Source organism: Leptosomus discolor, chromosome 23 (genome assembly GCF_034619465.1).
Source record: "Leptosomus discolor isolate bLepDis1 chromosome 23, bLepDis1.hap2, whole genome shotgun sequence".
Classification (NCBI taxonomy): Eukaryota; Metazoa; Chordata; class Aves; order Leptosomiformes; family Leptosomidae; genus Leptosomus; species Leptosomus discolor.
Genome location: NC_141413.1, coordinates 4,542,181 through 4,560,838, shown reverse-complemented (window position 1 = coordinate 4,560,838; position 18,658 = coordinate 4,542,181). Strand labels below are relative to the sequence as shown.

General features: G+C 65.1%; 3 protein-coding genes across 4 annotated transcripts; 1 reads left to right on the top strand and 2 right to left on the bottom strand.

The window, feature by feature from the left end:
- Positions 1–953: 953 nt before the first annotated feature.
- STARD7 (StAR related lipid transfer domain containing 7) lies at positions 954–9,905 on the bottom strand. The gene is made up of 8 exons (XM_086477165.1): positions 9,478–9,905; positions 5,977–6,170; positions 5,602–5,651; positions 4,931–5,041; positions 4,755–4,837; positions 4,460–4,559; positions 3,778–3,862; positions 954–1,144 (listed from the first exon to the last, which is right to left on the bottom strand). Exons 1-8 carry the CDS (start codon positions 9,903–9,905, stop codon positions 954–956), a joined length of 1,242 nt encoding a protein of 413 aa, XP_086333291.1.
- A 2,851-nt stretch (positions 9,906–12,756) lies between these two features.
- TMEM127 (transmembrane protein 127) lies at positions 12,757–15,794 on the bottom strand. Of its 2 annotated transcripts, none has more exons than XM_086477174.1 (3): positions 15,548–15,794; positions 14,501–14,665; positions 12,757–13,206 (listed from the first exon to the last, which is right to left on the bottom strand). In XM_086477174.1, exons 1-3 carry the CDS (start codon positions 15,792–15,794, stop codon positions 12,899–12,901), a joined length of 720 nt encoding a protein of 239 aa, XP_086333300.1. In that variant the 3' UTR covers positions 12,757–12,898. The 2 variants fall into 2 exon arrangements, with proteins under 2 accessions (XP_086333300.1, XP_086333301.1); XM_086477175.1 differs by lacking the exon at positions 15,548–15,794 and adding an exon at positions 14,800–15,152.
- Positions 15,793–18,442, top strand: CIAO1 (cytosolic iron-sulfur assembly component 1). The gene is made up of 8 exons (XM_086477058.1): positions 15,793–15,895; positions 15,946–16,110; positions 16,925–17,073; positions 17,158–17,269; positions 17,405–17,493; positions 17,677–17,878; positions 17,983–18,070; positions 18,176–18,442. Exons 1-8 carry the CDS (start codon positions 15,793–15,795, stop codon positions 18,414–18,416), a joined length of 1,149 nt encoding a protein of 382 aa, XP_086333184.1. The 3' UTR covers positions 18,417–18,442.
- The last annotated feature ends 216 nt before the right edge of the window (positions 18,443–18,658 follow it).

The window sequence follows — 18,658 nt, the reverse complement described above, 5'->3', positions numbered from 1 at the left end:
GCGATAAATTGATGAGAAGGTGGGAATTTATATTGATATTTAATATCGGATATGAAGGGAGGGGGAGCGCCGCCACCGCCGCCGCAGGGGACGAAGCCCCGGCCGGGCGACGGCGAGAGAGGGGACCGTCAGAGCCCCCGTGGGGTTCGTTAACGGGGGAAGTTAATTAGGATCAGCGGCTGCCAGAGATGATTTATTAGTATTTCGCTGCTCCTACCGCTTTCCCCGACCCCCAGGGGCGGCGCCGAGCCCCGGCTTGGGCCGTAACCCGGCGGGATCGGCCCCGGGACCACCACAACCAGTAGCGGGGGGTCGCGGTGAGCCGGCTTGGCACCGGCAGGAAGGGGGGTGTCCCGTCCCCCCCCCCCCCCTGTAACCCCACAAGCTCTACCCTCCCCTACAACAAACCAGCAGCTAAAAAACCACCCCAAACCAATGGTTTTTCCCCAGTTTCACCAGTTCAGGCCGCCCGCCCCGGTAACGCCAACGCCCCCGAGGAGGCCGAAGGGGTGTTTCGGCGGGGGGAAAGCACCCCGAGGCGGCGACACGGAGCGCCCTCATCCAGCTGTAGAAAAGCAAGACCCCCCCAAAATATTAGGGGGGGGGGGGGGTTTAAGAGTCTGAGGAGGGAGGAGAAAAGGAGGCGCTGGGTGGGGAGAACCTGTCCGTGCCGCCCTAAAAGATGGGGGGGTTTTGGGGGGGGGGGTTTTTTGGGGTGTTTTTTTTTTTTTCCTGTTGAGGAGGGGAAAGATTTACCAACCGCTCACACGGCGGGAGATTTCACCGGCCTGGCCACGAACACGCACGTCGGGGGGGACGAGGCGCCCCGTCCTCGAGCGGGAGGGGAGACGGGGAGGGAGGAACCGAGCTCCAACCCCCCCCCCCAAACCCCCGGTGCAGCCCCGGTTCCCCCCCGGTTCCCCCGGCGCGGGGCGGGAGGAGGTTTTGGCTCCTCAGGCGTATTCCAGCTGCGCGGGGCCGCGGGGGCCGTCGCTCTTGTGCTCCGCTGCCGCCACGCTCGCCTTCCCCTCGCCGCCGCCGCCCCCCTCGAGGGGTTTGGCAGACATATAGTCCCGCACTTCGATCTCCATCTTTTTGGCTTTCAGGGCTGCCGTGTGCAGCTTCTCCAGGAAATCCGGCATTCCTGGCGGGAAGGGGAAGAGGGAGAGGGTGAGCGAAGGGGAGAAGGATGCTCCGGAGATGCCGGGGGGGGGGGGAAGATCCTCCTGTCTTACCCTCCTCCAGCTCCGTTCCCAGCTCCCTGGATGTGGTTTTTCCTCCTAGTTTTCCTCTTCTCCCCTGGTCTTTCCTTCCCCCTCCTCCCTTCTTTTCCTTCCCCCTCCTCCCTTCTTTTCCTTCCCCCTCCTCCCTTCTTTTCCTTCCCCCTCCTCCCTTCTTTTCCTTCCCCCTCCTCCCTTCTTTTCCTTCCCCCTCCTCCCTTCTTTTCCTTCCCCCTCCTCCCTTTTCCTTCCCCCTCCTCCCTTTTCCTTCCCCCTCCTCCCTTTTCCTTCCCCCCTCCTCCCTTTTCCTTCCCCCTCCTCCCTTTTCCTTCCCCCTCCTCCCTTTTCCTTCCCCCTCCTGCCTTCTTTTCCTTCCTCCCTTTTCCTTCCCCCTCCTGCCTTCTTTTCCTTCCTCCCTTTTCCTTCCCCCTCCTCCCTTCTTTTCCTTCCTCCCTTTTCCTTCCCCCTCCTCCCTTCTTTTCCTTCCCCCTCCTCCCTTCTTTTCCTTCCTCCCTTTTCCTTCCCCCTCCTCCCTTTCCCCCTCTCTCCCAATCCCGCTGCTCCGCCGCTTTATCCGACGGGGATCCCGCACCCTCACGGGCGTTAGAAGTGTTCTCTGCCACTTCCCCACCCCCCTCCTTGGTTACAACCGCGTGGTTAGGGCGCTTCACGGCCGGTTTTGTCACCCAAAACCAACAACCAACTCCTGTTTGATCCGCTGAGATCCGCTCAGGGCACCTCACCTCAGCGCCAGGCAGCCCCGGGGGAACCTCCCCCCCCTCCTGGCTGCGGCCTGAGTGACCCGGGAGGGAGCCCCTGACACTTTAATTAATATTTAACGGTTCAAATGATCACCTCTGCCCCCGGCAGGGCTGCACCAGCTCCGCCCGGGCCCACCGGGGGATGTTTTCTCCCACCCCTCCTCGTTTTTATTCTAAACAAACGAGCGTTGAGCGCAGGGAGGCCCCTGTACCAGAGAATTACCAGGGCAGGAGGGTGCGGGGGTGACACCAACCCCCCCCCCCCGGAGCTTTAGGCGCCGCTTTCGAGGCGTCACAGGGCGCGCTCCGGAAGAGAAGAGGTTTCGGTGGTTGGCGAAGCAGGAAGGTGCGAGAAAAAAAGGCCGGTCTGACGCTGAATGAACCTATTTTGACTCTTTCTCGCCCTCAGTCTCTACCACGAGCCGTGGGATGGTTAAGAAGGGGCAAAAAAAAAAAATCACCACGGGCAATGCTTCTGGTTTTGTTCCGCCCCCTGATGCACAAAAGGAGAGTCAGAGGGGCAAAATTAGTTAGAGGGGGCAAAAGGAGAGTCAGAGGGGGCAAAAAGAGAGTCAGAGGGGCAGAAAGAGAGTCAGAGGGGGCAAAAAGAGAGTCAGAGGGGCAGAAAGAGAGTCAGAGGGGCAGAAAGAGAGTCAGAGGGGGCAAAAAGAGAGTCAGAGGGGCAAAAAGAGTGTCAGAGGGGCAAAAATGAGAGTCAGAGGGGGCAAAAGGAGAGTCAGAGGGGGCAAAAGGAGAGTCAGAGGGGCAAAACGAGTGTCAGAGGGGCAAAAATGAGAGTCAGAGGGGGCAAAAGGAGAGTCAGAGGGGGCAAAAAGAGAGTCAGAGGGGGCAAAAAGAGAGTCAGAGGGGGCAAAAGGAGAGTCAGAGGGGGCAAAAGGAGAGTCAGAGGGGGCAAAAGGAGAGTCAGAGGGGGCAAAAAGAGAGTCAGAGGGGGCAAAAAGAGAGTCAGAGGGGCAAAAAGAGAGTCAGAGGGGGCAAAAAGAGAGTCAGAGGGGCAAAATGAGTGTCAGAGGGGCAAAAATGAGAGTCAGAGGGGGCAAAAGGAGAGTCAGAGGGGGCAAAAGGAGAGTCAGAGGGGGCAAAAGGAGAGTCAGAGGGGGCAAAAGGAGAGTCAGAGGGGGCAAAAGGAGAGTCAGAGGGGGCGCCGGCCCCTTTTTCACTCAGTTTCACGGGAAAGCGGCGCTCCCCCCCTCTCCCCGGCTGGGAGGGGAGTGTTGAACCCGTGGGAATCGCAGCGCCTTGGGCTCTGCCAGGTTTATTTGGGGGGTGGGCTCTGCCAGATCCCCGGAACCCCGGGGGGTTTCTGCCCCTCAGGTAAAGCCGAGCTCCTTCGTGGGAGTCGCGGCCCAGGCACGGCACCTCGGACCAGAGGGAGGTTTCTCCGCTGTAACGGGGAAGAACTCGATTGCAGAAATACCCCAGAGCCAGCACCGCTCCAAAGGAAGGAAAAACCAGCTCGTTTCATTAGAAAAAAAACAGGTAAAAATCCTGAGGCAGACTGGAAAGCAGCAGCATCCTTGTGCCCAGACCCCTCTCCTCCTCAAGGCCAGGGATCCAGGCAGGACTCCCCGCAAAGAAAGGAAGAGCAGCCCGAGGCACCAAAAAAAACCCACACTCCCCCCCCCCAAATCCTCCTGGTCTCCGTTTTTAAGCTGCTCAGTCTATTTTCTTCCCCCCCCCCAGGTACAGGGAGGGGAAGGCAGGAGCAGCCGGGCTCGCTGTAGAGCCAGGAGCCGGAGGAATTGCTCCCCGAGGGGCGAGTTCTCCCCACTCACCGCTCGAGACCATCCAGCTGACGCAGTAACGGGGGAACACGGTCTGCGGGTTGTCGCTGTAGGTCAGCAAGTAGTCGAAACCGTTCTGGGGGAGGAGAAGACGAGTGAGAAACTCCGCTGGGCTCTGCCTCCTCACCTCCAACTCCCTTCAGGGCCCCTCGCGCCCTCCCAGGCGAGCGCCACCCAGCTCGTCAGGGCGGCGGGGGAAGCGTTAAGGTGACCCAGAGCCACTGGGGAGGGTTTTATTTGGGAGGAGGTGTCGTTCCCTTAGTCCTCTGCCGACCCAGCGCGTTCTCCTCAAGCTCTGGGCACCCTGGGAAGACCCAGCGATGCTTTTTCTGGGAGTAAGAAGCGCCGGGAACGAGACTCGCGAGGCCGAAGGCTTTTGAGGAGGAGCCCGGAGCTCTGAAGCGGCGCGTTTGGCTCTCCAGGAGCACCAGGCTCCTGCAGGAAGAGTCTCAAGCTGAGACACAAATCCTTCCAGAGCCACACGTGGATGGGTTTTCCCTCACCTTTGGGAAAAAATTCCCCCGACTCTCAGGCCAGTGACCTTAGTGCCACGGTTGCCGGCCCGCGGAGGAAGGGTTCCCCTCCGCCGGAGCAGGGGGGGGGGGAAGCTCTCCCGTGCCAAGCTCTCTGCCCCGTTTCCCAGCCCCCCTTCCCCCCCCCCCAAACCCCGTACCTCGTCGAAGGTTTTGTGGGGCCGGATCACCATCTGGGATTCGTAGGTTCTGACCCGAACGTACTCGGGGTCTTCGGGGACGCTCGGATGCTCCACGGCCCTGGGAGGGAACGAAAGGAGGGAGCGGGACGAGGTTATTTTGGAGGTGGCCACTAAGGGAAGCGGCTCCTCACCCAGCTGGATTCTTGAGACAAGTGCCTGTGGTTTGGATGTGGTTTCCAACCGATCCAATAAAAGCTCCTGGGATTGACCCCCAGCTCTCCACCGGAGAGGGCGGAGAGCCGGCGGTACCTACCGGGAGACCAGCACCATCAGGTTGTTCTCCTTGTCCACGCTGTACCGCCGGACGTACACGTAGTCCCGGGAGTACATGGGGTACTGGGAGGGCGGGAAGAGAGGAGAGGTGTCAGCCCCGCTGCTGGCCGCCTGCCTGCGGGATCACCGGAGCCAGGAAAAGGAGGAATCACTCACCGGGAAGTGAGTGACCCAGTGAATCACTTCCGACCCCGTGGCCAGGTCTCTCTCAATCACGTCCAATTTGATGACCAGCGAGTCCCATTTCTTCCTATATTCCGTGTCCAGCTGGCGAGAGAGAGAGGCTGAGTCACCCCAACGCCCGGCAGCGTCGGTAAAGGAAGGGAACCGGCCCTTTGCCGCCTCCCGGGGAAACGAGCTGCCTCACGGTCAGGCGCTTCCCCCGCCGGGAAATCATGAAATCCTCCCTGGAAGTCACCAGGAGAGGAAGGGCAGGAGCCAGCAGGGAGCGAGCCGGGACCGGAATCCTACCCAACTCCCACGGCCCACGCGTGCCGAGCCTTCGGCGGGACCGGAATCCCACCCAACTCCCACGGCCCGCGCGTGCCGAGCCTTCGGCGGGACCGGAATCCCACCCAACTCCCACGGCCCACGCGTGCCGAGCCTTCGGTGGGACCAGAATCCCACCCAACTCCCACGGCCCACACGTGCCGAGCCTTCGCCTCCCGCGGGGCCGGGCGGCAGAACCCGACGGGGGCGCAGCAGAACTCGCCCCCGCTTCCGATCTAGGCCGGCATCGGCTCTGGGAGAGAGAGAAGGGAATATTCCCCGGTTTTCTCCAGCTGGTGCTTTAGTTCTAACGCACCACAGGGCGCAGAGGCGCTCACCTGTACGTTGAAGAACTGCCTGGGAGTCACGTCCGTGTAGGACCCGAACACTGCGGTAAAAACAAAGGTTTTGGGCTCAGGAATGAGCAAATCTTCACCTCAGGGCAGCCAGACCGAAAGGAAAAGGCCTTTTCCAAGGCAGGGGGCAGGGCTGGGATCCCTCCGAAGGGGCTGGGACCCACGAGAGGGACAATTCCCATTTTTTTCCCGGTTTCCTCCGCGGGGGGATGCAGGAGGCACAACCCCTGCTCTGAGGAAACCCTGTAGCTACAGGGGGGGGTGTGGGGAGCCCCATCCCCTCGGTACCAGTATGGGCGGGGAGCCCCGTTACCTCGGTACTGGTACAAGTGGGTGGGGGGCGGGGAGCCCCGTTACCTCGGTACTGGTACAAGTGGGTGCCCTCGATCGGCCGCCGCCAGAGCTTAAAGTGCTTCTTGTCCATAATCATCTCCCAGGGCTGCTCCCCGGGAGCCGCCACCGCCTCCCGCTCCGATTTGGGATCCGGCCGCTGGTAGTCGCCCTGGAAGAGGCTGGAGATGTTCTCCATGTGCTTCATCTCCTGCGCAGACCTGGGGGAAGAGGAAAACCCAAACCGCTGCTCAGGAACCAGAAGTTGGAGCCTTTCTGGGGCAGACGGAGCCCTCCAAGAGCGGAAAAAACCTTCCCAGCGCGGGCCAGGCTTCACCTAGAGGGGTTTCGGTGTGGGAAGGGCTGCCTGGGCATGGAAAACCCGCTCCTGCAGCTCCTGCTTTTCATCCTAAGGGGCTTGTGTTTATAGCTGTTCGATAGAGCTGGAAAAAAAATCACGCTGTGGTGCGTTCCCAACCCCCTCCAACCCCGGCATCAGCCTTTCCATGAAGGGAACCCCCCCCCCCCCCCCCGCAGTGGGTGCCGGCGGGTGCTCGCGACCCAGGAGTTGCTTTCCTGGCTGAATGGAAAAGCAGCTGCGCCGGGGGAAAGGGGAAGGACGACGGCTTGAAGGAAAAGGAGGATTTTTTTAGGATTGAAAGCGCCGAGGTACGAAGTCGTTGGCAGGATTGAGAGTCAGAATCCGGGGTGGGGGGAAGCGGGAAGGGCGGGAAAAGCTCCCACCGCCGGGATAAACCCCTCTGAGCTGCAGCTTCAGCCCCCCAAACGAAACCACTCGAGAGGAAGGGCTGGTTTACGGACACCTGGAGCCCTCAGCCTCCAGGAAGGAGGATCACTCGCTGTCTGTAGCGCTTTCAGCCCTCCCGGAGGTGCCCGGAGACACTAATTACATGGAAGTCATTCCCTGGAAGGGAAGCGCCGCTCCAGTCACCTGCGAGGCAGGTCCCACTGGTCTGGCTCAGCTCACGGTCACCATCCCTGGAAGTCACCAAGCTCCCAACCTCCCTCCCCTGGGCTGTTCCCAAAACTTGGTGGGACCCGTCTGAGCCACAAAGCCACCTTCCCCCAGCTTGGGGGGGGGGGGGGGGGGGGCGCAGGTCTGGTGTGACCCCCCCCCCAAACGCTCCTCTGCGCCCCCCCGGGGCAGGGGGAGCCCCGCTCCCTCCATCCCCTCCTTCCCGCCTCTCGGTTGTGTCCGACAGTGTTCGCTCCGGGAGCCGGGGAATCGGGACCGGGAGACCCTCCCGAGCTGGATCATCCCCGGGATCGCAGCTGAGCTGCTCCACGGAGGGCAGCGGGACGGGACGGGCTCAAACTGGGACAGGAGCAAAGCCTTCGTGCTCCGGCTTCGCCACCTCCGCGGCGAGAAAAGCACCAGCCGCAGGATTTATCCCCCTCGACGTGCTCTTGTGGTGTAAGAGCCAAATTCCACCATTTCCCTCTCGGGCCCCGGCCCCGCCGCCCCCGAAAACCAAACCCCCGTCGCCCCAGCGCGGCGAGGGCTTGGCGAGCCCGGCTGGACGCCGGCAGAGCTCTGCCTTGCCGCGGTGCCGGGAGGTTGGGACTTGCCAGAGCGAGGATTTGGGTTTTCCCCGAGGGAAGCGAAGCCGAAGAGGCCGGGGGGGGGGACGACACACACGACACACAGAGGGCAGGAGAGCTGGGAAGGGACGGGAAAGACGACACCGGAGCAGGGAGCTATTTTCAACCCGGGGAGGAGACGCAGCTCCCCAGCTGACCCAGAGCCCCGGGTGAGCTGAGAGCCAAGTTTCACCGCACGGTTTTACCCTATTTATTCGTTTCTGCCCTCGTTTCGAGGCCTCGTGTCAAAAAACAACATCGGCCACGGCAAAAAAAAAAAAAAAGAGGAGAGCAAAGCTCTCCTGCCGACACCCCCGCGCCTCCCAGCTCCTTGTAACCACGAGGAAAGGCTTCGCCGAGGACTTCTTCGCTCCCGCAGCCCGCCTGAAGCCAAGAGGGAGAGGATGGGATTAAAGGGATGAGGAGAAAGTAAATCAGAAAGGGGAATAACAACAGAGAACTCTGCCTTGCCCGGCAGAGCGCAGCAAAAGAGGATTGGGCTGCAGGAGTCCTTAAATTAAGGCGAGGAGGCTCAAGCCCGCAAGGAGTAACCTTGAAGAAGGAAAGACCGACTCTGCTTTTAATCCCAGGCCGCGGGGACCCGTCAGGGCGGGGGTTGATCCGCGGCGGTGGGACCCCACCGGCCGCGCCACGCGGAGCGGCGGCTCCTTCCGAGGGAATAAACCGAGGTTTTGGTCCTTTTTCCAGCGCTGGCTGAGCGTAAAGGCTGGGGATGTCTCTGAAGGTGTCCTGCGTCGGGGCGCGAGGGTTGTTTCTCATTAGCTCTAAGATTTAATTAAGCCTTAGATAAGCTCCTTAAACAAATACCGGGTGTTTAACGCCCTGGACGAGGCACCTGGATGCAGAATTTAAGAGGGGGGGGAAACCCAGCGATGCCCCATCGCACCCCGAGTTTCTCATTAAGTTTTAATTACCCTCCCCTGACTCAGCCCCGCTTTACCACAGGCTGCGCCGGATAATTACACCGAAACGCAGCCGCGCGCTTCCAGGGGCGCCTCAAAAAGCAGCCGGGAAGGTCGGAGGGTCCTTCCATCCTCCTCCTCCTCCTCCTGTCGGATTGGGGGGCACCGTGTCACACCCACCCCCCCCCCCGCCCTGCACAGCAGCACAATAAGGGGCACCCCGTATCGGGGTGAAGGGAGGGAACCCCTTCCCACAGCACCCCTGGGGTGTAGGAGTCACCCTGAAACCACCGCGAGGAGGGTTTGGGGGTGGCACCCCGCTGAGGCAGGATTTGGGGGGTGGAAGGGGGCACCCCCAGAGCGCAAGGAGCGGAGGGAGGGGTGGGAGCTGGGTAGGGCAGCACGAAGCAGAGAATTGGGGGGGGAGGGTAGGGGGGGCACCCCAAGGCCCCAGGGAATTTGCAGGGGGCACAACATGCAGGGAAGGAAGGGGGCACCCCAAAAAAAGGGCAGGGGGACACCCTCCCAAGACAGCAGCTGAGGGGGGCACCCTGGGGTGGGGAGAACCTGAGGGGCGCACCCCCAGGGCAGAGGGTGGCAAGCCCACGCCCGGGGAGGTTTGCGAGGGCATCCCCCACCGACGAAAATTCGGGGGGCACCCCCAAGGATTTGGGAGGGTACCACGGAGCTTTAGAAAATTGGGGTGCACCCCTAGTGATGGGGGACTTGGGGAGCATCTCTAAAGAGCCCGGCGGGGGCACCCCAAGGCCTAGCTGCACCTGGCAAAGTGGGGGGACGAACGACGCCCCGGAGGATTTGGGGGGCACCCCAGGCCCTAAGGAAAAGGGGGGCGGGGGTCGATTCGGGGGGTTCGGGGCATCCGGAGGCCGCCCCAAGCGCTGGGAATGTCCGACCACCAAGACTTTAGGGGGCTCCCGGACCACGGAGTAAGGGGATAGGGGGGGGTGTCCCGGTCCCGGGGGGCCCCGCGGCGGACACCCACCGCTGCAGCTCCTCCTCCTCGATGCGCTGCCCGTCCCAGACGAAGACACCGGCCAGGGTCGCCATGAAGCGGCCGGTGGCGGCGAAAGCGGGGCGGCCTCTAGGCAGCCCTTTCCACCACCACCACCACCACCACCACCCGCCGCCTCCTCCTCCTCCTCCTCCTCCTCCTCCTCCTCCACGCCTCGCCCGCTCCGCCGCCCCGTCCCCACCGCCGCCGCCGCGGTACCAGGCCCGCCGGGCCCGCCGCGCCCGCTGCCCCGTCACGCAGCTGCACTGCCGCGCCAGCAGGCCCAGCAGGCCCCGCTGCCCCGCACCGCCCCCAGCAGCGGGGGGGACCTCGGCGGGCCCGGGCGGGCGAGGGCCCAGGCGGGCGGTGCGGGCGCAGCGGGCGACGAGGCCGACGAGCGGCCGCCGCGGCTGCAACATGCCGCCCTCTCCCTCAGCGGGCCGCCCCGCGTCGCGCTCGATGCGTCATCGCGCCCGCGCCGCCCGGCCATTGGGCGCCGCTCCGCCGCCCCGCGCGACCATTGGGCGGCGGAGGGGAGAGCCCGCCTCCGCGCGCTCGCGGGGGGACGCGGGGCGGGGAGAAGAGGGCAAGGGCGCGCGGGGCGCGGAGGGTTCGGGGGGGGGGGGGGGGGGGGGGGGCGCGGCCCGAGGGATGGGGCGGGGCTTGGAGGCGGAGGGGCGGGGCGGCCGCGGAGGGGCGGGGCTTGCCGCGGGGACACGCCCCCACCAGCAGAGTGCAGGGCAGCGGGGTGGAGGGAGGGGGTGTTATAGGGGGGTGAGGGGGTGCAGGGAGGGGCGGTTATTGGGGGGCAGCAAGGGCAGGTATTGGGGTACAGTGGGGTGCAGGTAGTGGCGGTTATAGGGGGCTGATGGGGTGCAGGAAGGGGCGGTTATTGGGGGGCAGCGGGGGCAGTTATTGGGGTGCAGGGAGGGGCGGTTATTGGGGGGCAGCGGGGGCAGTTATTGGGGTACAGACAGGGGTGGTTATTGGGGATGATGGGGTGCAGGCAGGGGTGGTTACTGGGGTGCAGTGGGGTGCAGGCAGGGGCAGTTATTGGGGGGTGATGTGGTGCAGGGAGGGGCAGTTATTGGGGGGCAGCAGGGTGCAGGCAGGGGCAGTTATTTGGGGCAGGAGGGGCAGTTATAGGGGTGCAGCAGGGTGCAGGCAGGGGCAGTTATTGGGGGGAATCAGGGGCAGTTATTGGGGTGCAGCGGGGTGCAGGCAGGAGCGGTTATTGGGGGTGATGGGGTGCAGGCAGGGGTGGTTATTGGGGTGCAGGCAGGGGCAGTTATTGGGGGGCAGCAGGGTGCAGGCAGGGGCGGTTATTGGGGGGCAGCAGAGGCAGTTATTGGGGGGCAGCGGGGTGCAGCCAGGGGCAGTTATTGGGGCGCAGGGCAGCAGGAGACAAGGCAGGGGCGGTTGTTGGGGGGGGGCCGCGCACCGCGGGGCTCCCCCTTTCCCCCCGGAAGAAAGCGCCAGCTCCCACACACGCCTCTTTGCACCCCCTTTATTTCCTCCGGAGCGGGGCAGGGGGGAGCTCCCCCGCCCCGCGGCACCCGCGCCCCATCGAGATTCCACCGAGCGGATCAGCGCAGGGGAAATGACATCGTTTGTCTCTTTTTGGGTGGGTTTTTTTTTTTTGTACAGAAATACAGTATGTTTATGCACAGACTATTTACACTCCAGCCCCCCCTCTTGCATACGAGTGGGGGTGAACCCCAACTCTTGCCCAGCCGGACGCCGGGATGTTTTCTTTGGCCGAGGACCCGGCGGGGGGACGGAGGAGGAAGAGGAGCCGCGAATCCCCCCTGCCCGCCCCGCTGCCGGCTCCTCCCTGCACCCCACCAAACCCCTCGTGGTTTGAAGGGGCCAATTTCCCTCCCCCCAGCCCCGCAGGGCTCTCCCTGGGATGAGTTTTCTGGTTTTCCACAGGCTGAGCCCCGGAGAGCGGCCGAAGCTCTTGCATAGCCAGTGCTGCTGCGGGTGCAGGGGGGGGTAAAAAAACCCAGGGATGAGCTGGGCAGGACAGCCAGCAGCAAGGAAACGGGGAATAAAACATCCAAGGGATGGTTGGGAACCTCGAGGAGTGGTATTCCGGTCCTAAACCCCCTTCCCTAAACCACCGCGCCCTCCGCGGAGCCAGCCTCGAACCGAAAAGCTGCAGTCTTTGGGTCAAAGAGTTCCTGGGGGGGGGGGGGGGTGTTTCCCTATTCAATTTGCTTTAAACAGCCCCAAAAAACCCGGCTCCGTCCCTGCCAGCGACCTCCTCCGGGTTTGGCTGCAAGGCCGGACGCCCCCGGATCGGCTCACCAGCACCGTCCGGGGGGAAGCGTTCGCTCCTCGAGGTCCGGCATCTCTCGGGGCTTGCGGAGGGGAACCGGGGTCATGAATTAAAAGCAGGACAAAAAAAAACCCCAACAAACCTCGTCGAGATTAAAAATGGGGGCGAAAAGCAGAGAATCAGAGCGGTGCAGAGGTCAGGAACTTGCATAAAAGCTACAGAGACGCCGGTGCCCCCAGCGCAGGCTCGACCTGCTCCCCGGGAGCCGTCACTTCACCAAAACCTAAAAAAACCCCCCAGGATTTCCTCAGCGAGACGCCGACAGGAGCTGGACGCCGCGGTGGGGGAGACAAGAGCTTCCCCCACCCGAAAAGCTTCTTTGAAACCAGCCCGTGCTGCGCCGCCCGCTCGCCCACGGGGTCTTACAGCGGCGTCGCGGCCCCAAAAGCGGCGCCGTCCCCCCCCCCCCCCCCGAGCCTGAAATAAAGTGCAAGATGCTCCTGGGGAAGCGAAGGGGAGCAGCCAGGGTGGTGGTGGGGGGGTCGCTCTACCTCCCTCCTGCTCCGAAACGGCCGTTCCTCTCCCACCAGCACGTCGGGAGGGGGGTTTCCCCCTGTATTTACATCCGTATCTACATGCCTGCCCGCCCCCCACGTTTCTCCGGGGGTACGGTGCGCCCCGGCGGAGGGGGGGGGGTGGAGTTCACCGCGTGCCGGGCTGGGAAGCCGGCGCCGTTTCCCTCCTCTGGGTCCTGGTGGGGAGGAGATGGGATCCCACCGGCGGGGAGGAGATGGGATCCCACCGGCGGGGAGGAGATGGGATCCCACCGGCGGGGAGGAGATGGGATCCCACCGGCGGGGAGGAGATGGGATCCCACGGGCCCTCGTGCCGCGGGGAAGCCGCACGGGGGATGGTGCCGCCGCCACCGCCGTTATTTCGTCCAGCCGAGCCACCGCGGGGTTAAAAATCACACCGTGGAGTTCATAAAATAAGGGATGGGGAGAAAACGCCGATCATCCGACCCGAAAAGTTCCTTCCTCCGCGCGGGAAAGCTCAGGAGGGCGAAGGAGGTGCTGAGGAAGTAGAAGTTCGGGGGTGGGAGGAAGCGACGGCCGCGTCCCGGTGCCGGCGTCACGGGGTGTAGGCGGGCGGCGGCTGGAATTGGTTGATCACTTCGTACTCGGCCGGGTAAGGTTCGTTCTCCTCCATCTCGGAGAGGAGCTCCAGGGCTTGCTCCTCTTCCTCGGTGGGGTAGTGCCGCAGGAGGTTGGCGGCGGTGGCGAGGATGGAGGCGCCGCCGGCGCCCGCCACCAGGTAGAAGCTGACGGCGAAGGTGACGTAGACTTGGGAGCCGTGGTACTTCTTGTGCTGCTGCTGCTGGGCGAGGATCAGCTCCGAGGCCCAGTAGCAGAATCCGATGACGGTGGCGCACTGCAGGACTGGGGGAGAGAGCGGGAGAGACGCTGAGCGGGAGGGAAAGGCGGGGAGGGGGTGGGGGGGGGGGGAAATCCCTCGGGCAGTTCGCTTCGGGGCTGATCCCGAGAGCCTGCGGGGAAAGGGGGTGGTGGGTGCCCGAAATCCAGCCTGAGAGGGGGGAAAACGCCACGGGGGGATCACAGGGGGTGAAGGAACCCGGCCCCGCTGAACGGGGGGGGGAAGGGGGTGGTTTGGGGAAGGGGCTTGGGGCGGGGGGGAAGGGGCTTGAGTGGGGGGATGGGGCTGGGGGGGGGGGGGGGAAAGGGGCTGGGGGGGGAGGAAAGGGGCTTGGGGGGGGAGGAAAGGGGCTTGGGGGGGGAGGAAAGGGGCTTGGGGGGGGAGGAAAGGGGCTTGGGGGGGGAGGAAAGGGGCTTGGGGGGGGAGGAAAGGGGCTTGGGGGGGGAGGAAAGGGGCTTGGGGGGGGAGGAAAGGGGCTTGGGGGGGGAGGAAAGGGGCTTGGGGGGGGAGGAAAGGGGCTTGGGGGGGGAGGAAAGGGGCTTGGGGGGGGAGGAAAGGGGCTTGGGGGGGGAGGAAAGGGGCTTGGGGGGGAGGAAAGGGGCTTGGGGGGGAGGAAAGGGGCTTGGGGGGGGAGGAAAGGGGCTTGGGGGGGGAGGAAAGGGGCTTGGGGGGGGGAGAAAAGGGGCTTGGGGGGGGAGAAAAGGGGCTTGGGGGGGAGAAAAGGGGCTTGGGGGGGGAGAAAAGGGGCTTGGGGGGGGAGAAAAGGGGCTTGGGGGGGGAGAAAAGGGGCTTGGGAGGGGGGCAGGGGCTTGGGGGGGGGGGCAAGGAGCTTGGGGGGGGGGGCAAGGAGCTTGGGGGGGGGGGCGGCAAGGAGCTTGGGGGGGGAAAGGGGTTGTTTTGGTGACCCAGAAGGAGCAGCAGAGATAAATCAGCGCTGGGCGACAGCTCGGGCTTTCCCTGAGCCGCTCAGCTCCGCCAGGGATAAGGGGGATGTTAAAGCTCCTTCGACCTCCCGAGCCAGGAAGGACGGCCTTCCTCCCCGGAGAGGCGCTACGGGATCCTTCGGAAAATTAAGACCCTTCAGCAGACGCTTCATCTTCATCCTCAATCTCTTCCCCCCCCCCCAAACTCCCATTTAAGCTGCACGAGGCTTCTGGAGCCCTTCAGGCCCGCAACGCCGCGCCGGGGAAGCCCTGGCGCCGCTCCTCCGAACCAAAGCCTGGAAAAACCCCCTCAGGGCATCTTTTTCCCTACTCCCTCGAGGGCTGGGGTTGGAAAAAAAGAAACCCGGGGCTTTACCTGTGAGGATGTGAGCGAAGGCGTAGCGGCGAGTGATCTTCAACGCCGGGTGCTTGGGGCCGAAGACGTCCAGGAGGAAAGCGGAGAGGCTGCAGAGGATTCCCAGGAAGCAGAAGGCGGCGATGACGCGGAGCAGCAGGACGGTCTGCGGGTTCATGCAGTAATCTGCGTGGGGAGGGGGAGGAAAAAAAAAAAAAATCAAGGGGAAGGCGCTGAGCACCAGAAAACAACGCTTTTCCACCCAAATCGCTCGCCGGAGAGAGCGAGCGGCGTCACGACAGCCCCTGCTCCGCTCTCACCCGGCGTTTTCCTTCGGGGTTGAAAACCCAGAGCAAAACGGGGAGCTTTGAACTGGAAACCAACCAGCCTTCACGCTGCAGGAGCCGGCCTGGCCCCACGTTTCACTTTATCAGCTCCTATTGCCGGGGAAACGGAACCGAAGGGGACACCGGAGCAGCCGGTTGCACGGGCCCTTTAACGGGAAGCCCGGGGGGGTCACTAGGAAGTCTTTTGGCTAAGAACACGAGGATGTAACCCCAAATTCCGTCCATAACTGGGGCGGCAGCTGGGGCTTTTATTCCCCCCCCCTGCAGCGACGATGCACAAGGAGGGAGGCGGTCGCCTGCGAGCTCAAAAAAATACAACGTTTTTGGGCTTTTTCTCCTTTCTGAGTGATTTAACCGCAGCGGAGCTGCTCAGGCAGGGGGCGAGGGCCGTTCCGCTGCCGGTGACCGCACACACGTTTCTTGCTGACATTCGGAGCGGCGTGCCGAGCGCTGAACGGCTTCCACGCTAAAATGGGGAAAAAACCACCTCGTTTTGGTGATGCCGGCAGGCAGGAAGGTTTGTTCATCACCTTCACGAAGCGGTGCGGGGACGGGCGGCTGAAGCTCAGGGGCCTGGAGGTGTCTGGGGCAGCGGTGGGGCACGGCGTGCCGGCCCAGGCAAGGCGCCGGGGGCCTCCGCTCACCCCACGGACACCGGGCCCGGGGCCCCCGAGCACCGGGGAGGGAAGCGGGGACACCCACCCCCCCGGCCCGGCCTCACCTCGCAGCAGCTCGGGGTCGACGTAGCCGAGGACATCGGCGACGCCCAGCTCCTGCCGGGCGCAGGTGCCGCCGTGGATGCGGAGCCAGGCGGGCTCGGCCAGCGCCGTGCAGAGCGCCGTGATGGAGAGCGCCCCGGGCAGCGCGGAGGCCAGGCTCCGCTCCGGCTGCTTCGGGAGGCCGCTGCCCGCCGTCCCCCCCCGCCGCCGCCGCCCGCCGGGCAGCCCCGGCCCCCCCGGGGTGTACATGCCGCCCCGCCGCCGCTCTCCGGGCCCACCGACAGCGGCTTCGCCTCCCGGCCCCCCCCCGCCGCCGCCGCCGCCGCCGCCGCCCGCCCCCTCCCTCCGCAGTCCCCACTTCCGGTTAGCGCCGCTTCCGCTTCCGGCGCGCTGACGTCAGAGCGCGTCGCCGGTGCCTCGGCCATGAAGGAGGAGGCGCTGGAGCTGCTGTGCCGGGTACCGGCGCATCCCGACTCCCGGTGCTGGTTCCTGGCTTGGAGCCCCGGTGGGGGCCTGTTGGCCTCCTGCGGCGGGGACCGCCTCGTCCGGCTCTGGGGCAGGGAAGGTGGGCGGCGGGGGCGGGGCCGGGGCGGCGGGGGCGGGGCTGTAATGAGAGGGCGGGGCTAGAGGGGCGTTGTAGGGAAGGGGCGGGGCTAGGAGGCCAACGAGGGAGGGGCTGATGAAGGGGTGGGGCTAGAGGATGGGGGGGCAGGGTCAGGACAATGAGGGCGGGGCTGTAGAGAAGGGGCGGGGCCAGAAGGGAAAGGAGGGCGGGGCTGTAGAGAAGGGGCGGGGCCAGAAGGGAAAGGAGGGCGGGGCTGTAGAGAAGGGGCGGGGCCAGAAGGGAAAGGAGGGCGGGGCTGTAGAGAAGGGGCGGGGCCAGAAGGGAAAGGAGGGCGGGGCTGTAGAGAAGGGGCGGGGCCAGAAGGGAAAGGAGGGCGGGGCTGTAGAGAAGGGGCGGGGCCAGAAGGGAAAGGAGGGCGGGGCTGTAGAGAAGGGGCGGGGCTGTAGAGAAGGGAAAGGAGGGCGGGGCTGTAGAGAAGGGGCGGGGCTGTAGAGAAGGGAAAGGAGGGCGGGGCTGTAGAGAAGGGGCGGGGCTGTAGAGAAGGGAAAGGAGGGCGGGGCTGTAGAGAAGGGGCGGGGCTGTAGAGAAGGGAAAGGAGGGCGGGGCTGTAGAGAAGGGGCGGGGCTGTAGAGAAGGGGCGGGGCTGTAGAGAAGGGGCGGGGCTAGGAGGCCAATGAGGGAGGGGCTGTGGTGAGGAGGTGGGGTCAGAGGGGAAGGAGGGGGGCTGGGAGGGAGGGGGCGGGGTCAGAGGGGCTTGTGTCACCCCCCACACACCTCCCCCCCCCCGGGTGGGCCCGATCCTGCTTCTCCCCAGGGCAGGGCTGGTCCTGCCGGGCGGTGCTGGGCGAGGGGCACCTGCGCACGGTGCGCAGGGTGGCCTGGTCCCCCTGCGGCTCCTACCTGGCCTCCGCCAGCTTCGACGCCACCACCTGCATCTGGAAGAGGCAAGAGGATGGCTTCGAGGTGAGACCCTCCGCCCAACACCCCCCCCCAAACGCTCTCCGTCCCCCCTCTACCCCACTCCTCCCCTCTCCTCTCCCTCCCCAGTGCGTCACCACCCTGGAGGGGCACGAGAACGAGGTGAAGTCAGTGGCCTGGGCTCCCTCCGGCACCCTGCTGGCCACCTGCAGCCGAGACAAGAGCGTCTGGGTCTGGGAAGGTGAGGGAGGGAGACCAGCCCCTGCTCCTGGGGGGCCGGAAGAGAGGAGGGGGGACGATGGGGGGGACTAAATCTGCCCGTCCCCACCCAGTCCCGGCCTCCCCTCTACTCCCCCTAAGAGTTTTCTCCCCGCAGTGGATGAGGAGGAGGAGTACGAGTGCGTCAGCGTCCTCAACTCCCACACGCAGGACGTCAAGCACGTGGTTTGGCACCCCAACCAGGAGGTGAGAACTGGGCCTGACCGGGGCAGGGGTGGAAAGACCCCAATTTCCACCCTCCCCGACTTACCCCAGCGCTGCCAGCGGGCCCGGAGAGCGGCAACCCGGCCCCGTTCCAGCTCCGCCGCCCTCCAGCCGCGGGCGAAGGGCGGCGTCATGGGCCCGGTTCATCCCTCTGCCCTCCCGCAGCTGTTGGCCTCGGCCAGCTACGACGACACGGTGAAGCTGTACCACGAAGAGGAGGACGACTGGGTGTGCTGCGCCACGCTGGAGGGCCACGAGTCGACCGTGTGGAGCGTGGCCTTCGACCGCAGCGGCGAGCGCTTGGCTTCCTGCAGCGACGACAAGACCGTGCGCGTCTGGCGCCGGTACAAGCCGGGCAACGAGGAAGGTGAGGCTGCCAGCCCCGGGCCGCAGGGCTCAGAGCTGCTCAGGACCTGCTGGGGAGAAGAGAAGAGCGGGCAGGGAGCTGAGGTTCTTCTCTTGGCCTTCCAGGGGTGGCCTGCAGCGGCACCGACCCCACCTGGAAGTGCGTCTGCAACCTCTCCGGCTACCACACAAGGACCATCTACGACGTGGCGTGGTGAGTGCAGGGAGGCGGCGGCGGCGGAGCCATCCCGGCTCCGTTTCCTCCCGGCGGCAACGCGGGGGTGACCCCCTCACCCTTGGCGCCCCTCCCCGCTTCTAGGTGCCACCTCACCGGGGCGCTGGCGACGGCCTGCGGCGACGACGCCATCCGGGTGTTTGAGGAGAGCGAGGCCTCCGACCCGCACCAGCCCACCTTCGGCCTCGCCGCCCACGTCCCCCGGGCGCATTCGCAGGATGTCAACTGCGTGGCCTGGAACCCCAAGGAGCCCGGCTTGCTGGCCTCCTGCAGCGACGACGGCGAGATCGCCTTCTGGAAGTACCAGCGCCCCGAAATTTGCTGAGAGCTTCAATCCTCTGGCGAGTTTCCCCCCCCCCCCCCCCCCCCCCCAAACCAGCAGCGGGACCCTTCGGCGCGCGGCCCCGCGCGGAGAGCGGGGCGGGCAAGAAGGCAACCGAGCTCCTTTGCCCCACGAGTCGGGACTTTCGGGTGCTTGCGCCCACGAGGGGTCCCTGGGGATGCAGGTGGGAGGGTGGCACCGTTACCGGGATCCGGCCGGCGCTGGGAGCGGGGTCAGCGCTTGCC

Bases quoted from the DNA above. Each gene is read 5' to 3' on its own strand.
- TMEM127 (XM_086477174.1), bottom strand. From the start codon at position 15,794: ATGTACACCCCGGGGGGGCCGGGGCTGCCCGGCGGGCGGCGGCGGCGG. The intron at 14,666-15,547 runs GTGAGGCCGGGC...CTCCCCACGCAG, and splicing joins CGACCCCGAGCTGCTGCGAG to ATTACTGCATGAACCCGCAG. The intron at 13,207-14,500 runs GTAAAGCCCCGG...TCTCTCCCCCAG, and splicing joins CTTCGCTCACATCCTCACAG to TCCTGCAGTGCGCCACCGTC.
- STARD7 (XM_086477165.1), bottom strand. From the start codon at position 9,905: ATGTTGCAGCCGCGGCGGCCGCTCGTCGGCCTCGTCGCCCGCTGCGCC. The intron at 5,042-5,601 runs GTGAGCGCCTCT...CTCTCTCGCCAG, and splicing joins GGCAGTTCTTCAACGTACAG to CTGGACACGGAATATAGGAA. The intron at 4,838-4,930 runs GTGAGTGATTCC...CCGCCCTCCCAG, and splicing joins ACTGGGTCACTCACTTCCCG to TACCCCATGTACTCCCGGGA.
- CIAO1 (XM_086477058.1), top strand. From the start codon at position 15,793: ATGCCGCCCCGCCGCCGCTCTCCGGGCCCACCGACAGCGGCTTCGCCT. The intron at 17,270-17,404 runs GTGAGGGAGGGA...TTCTCCCCGCAG, and splicing joins GAGCGTCTGGGTCTGGGAAG to TGGATGAGGAGGAGGAGTAC. The intron at 17,879-17,982 runs GTGAGGCTGCCA...TTGGCCTTCCAG, and splicing joins CAAGCCGGGCAACGAGGAAG to GGGTGGCCTGCAGCGGCACC.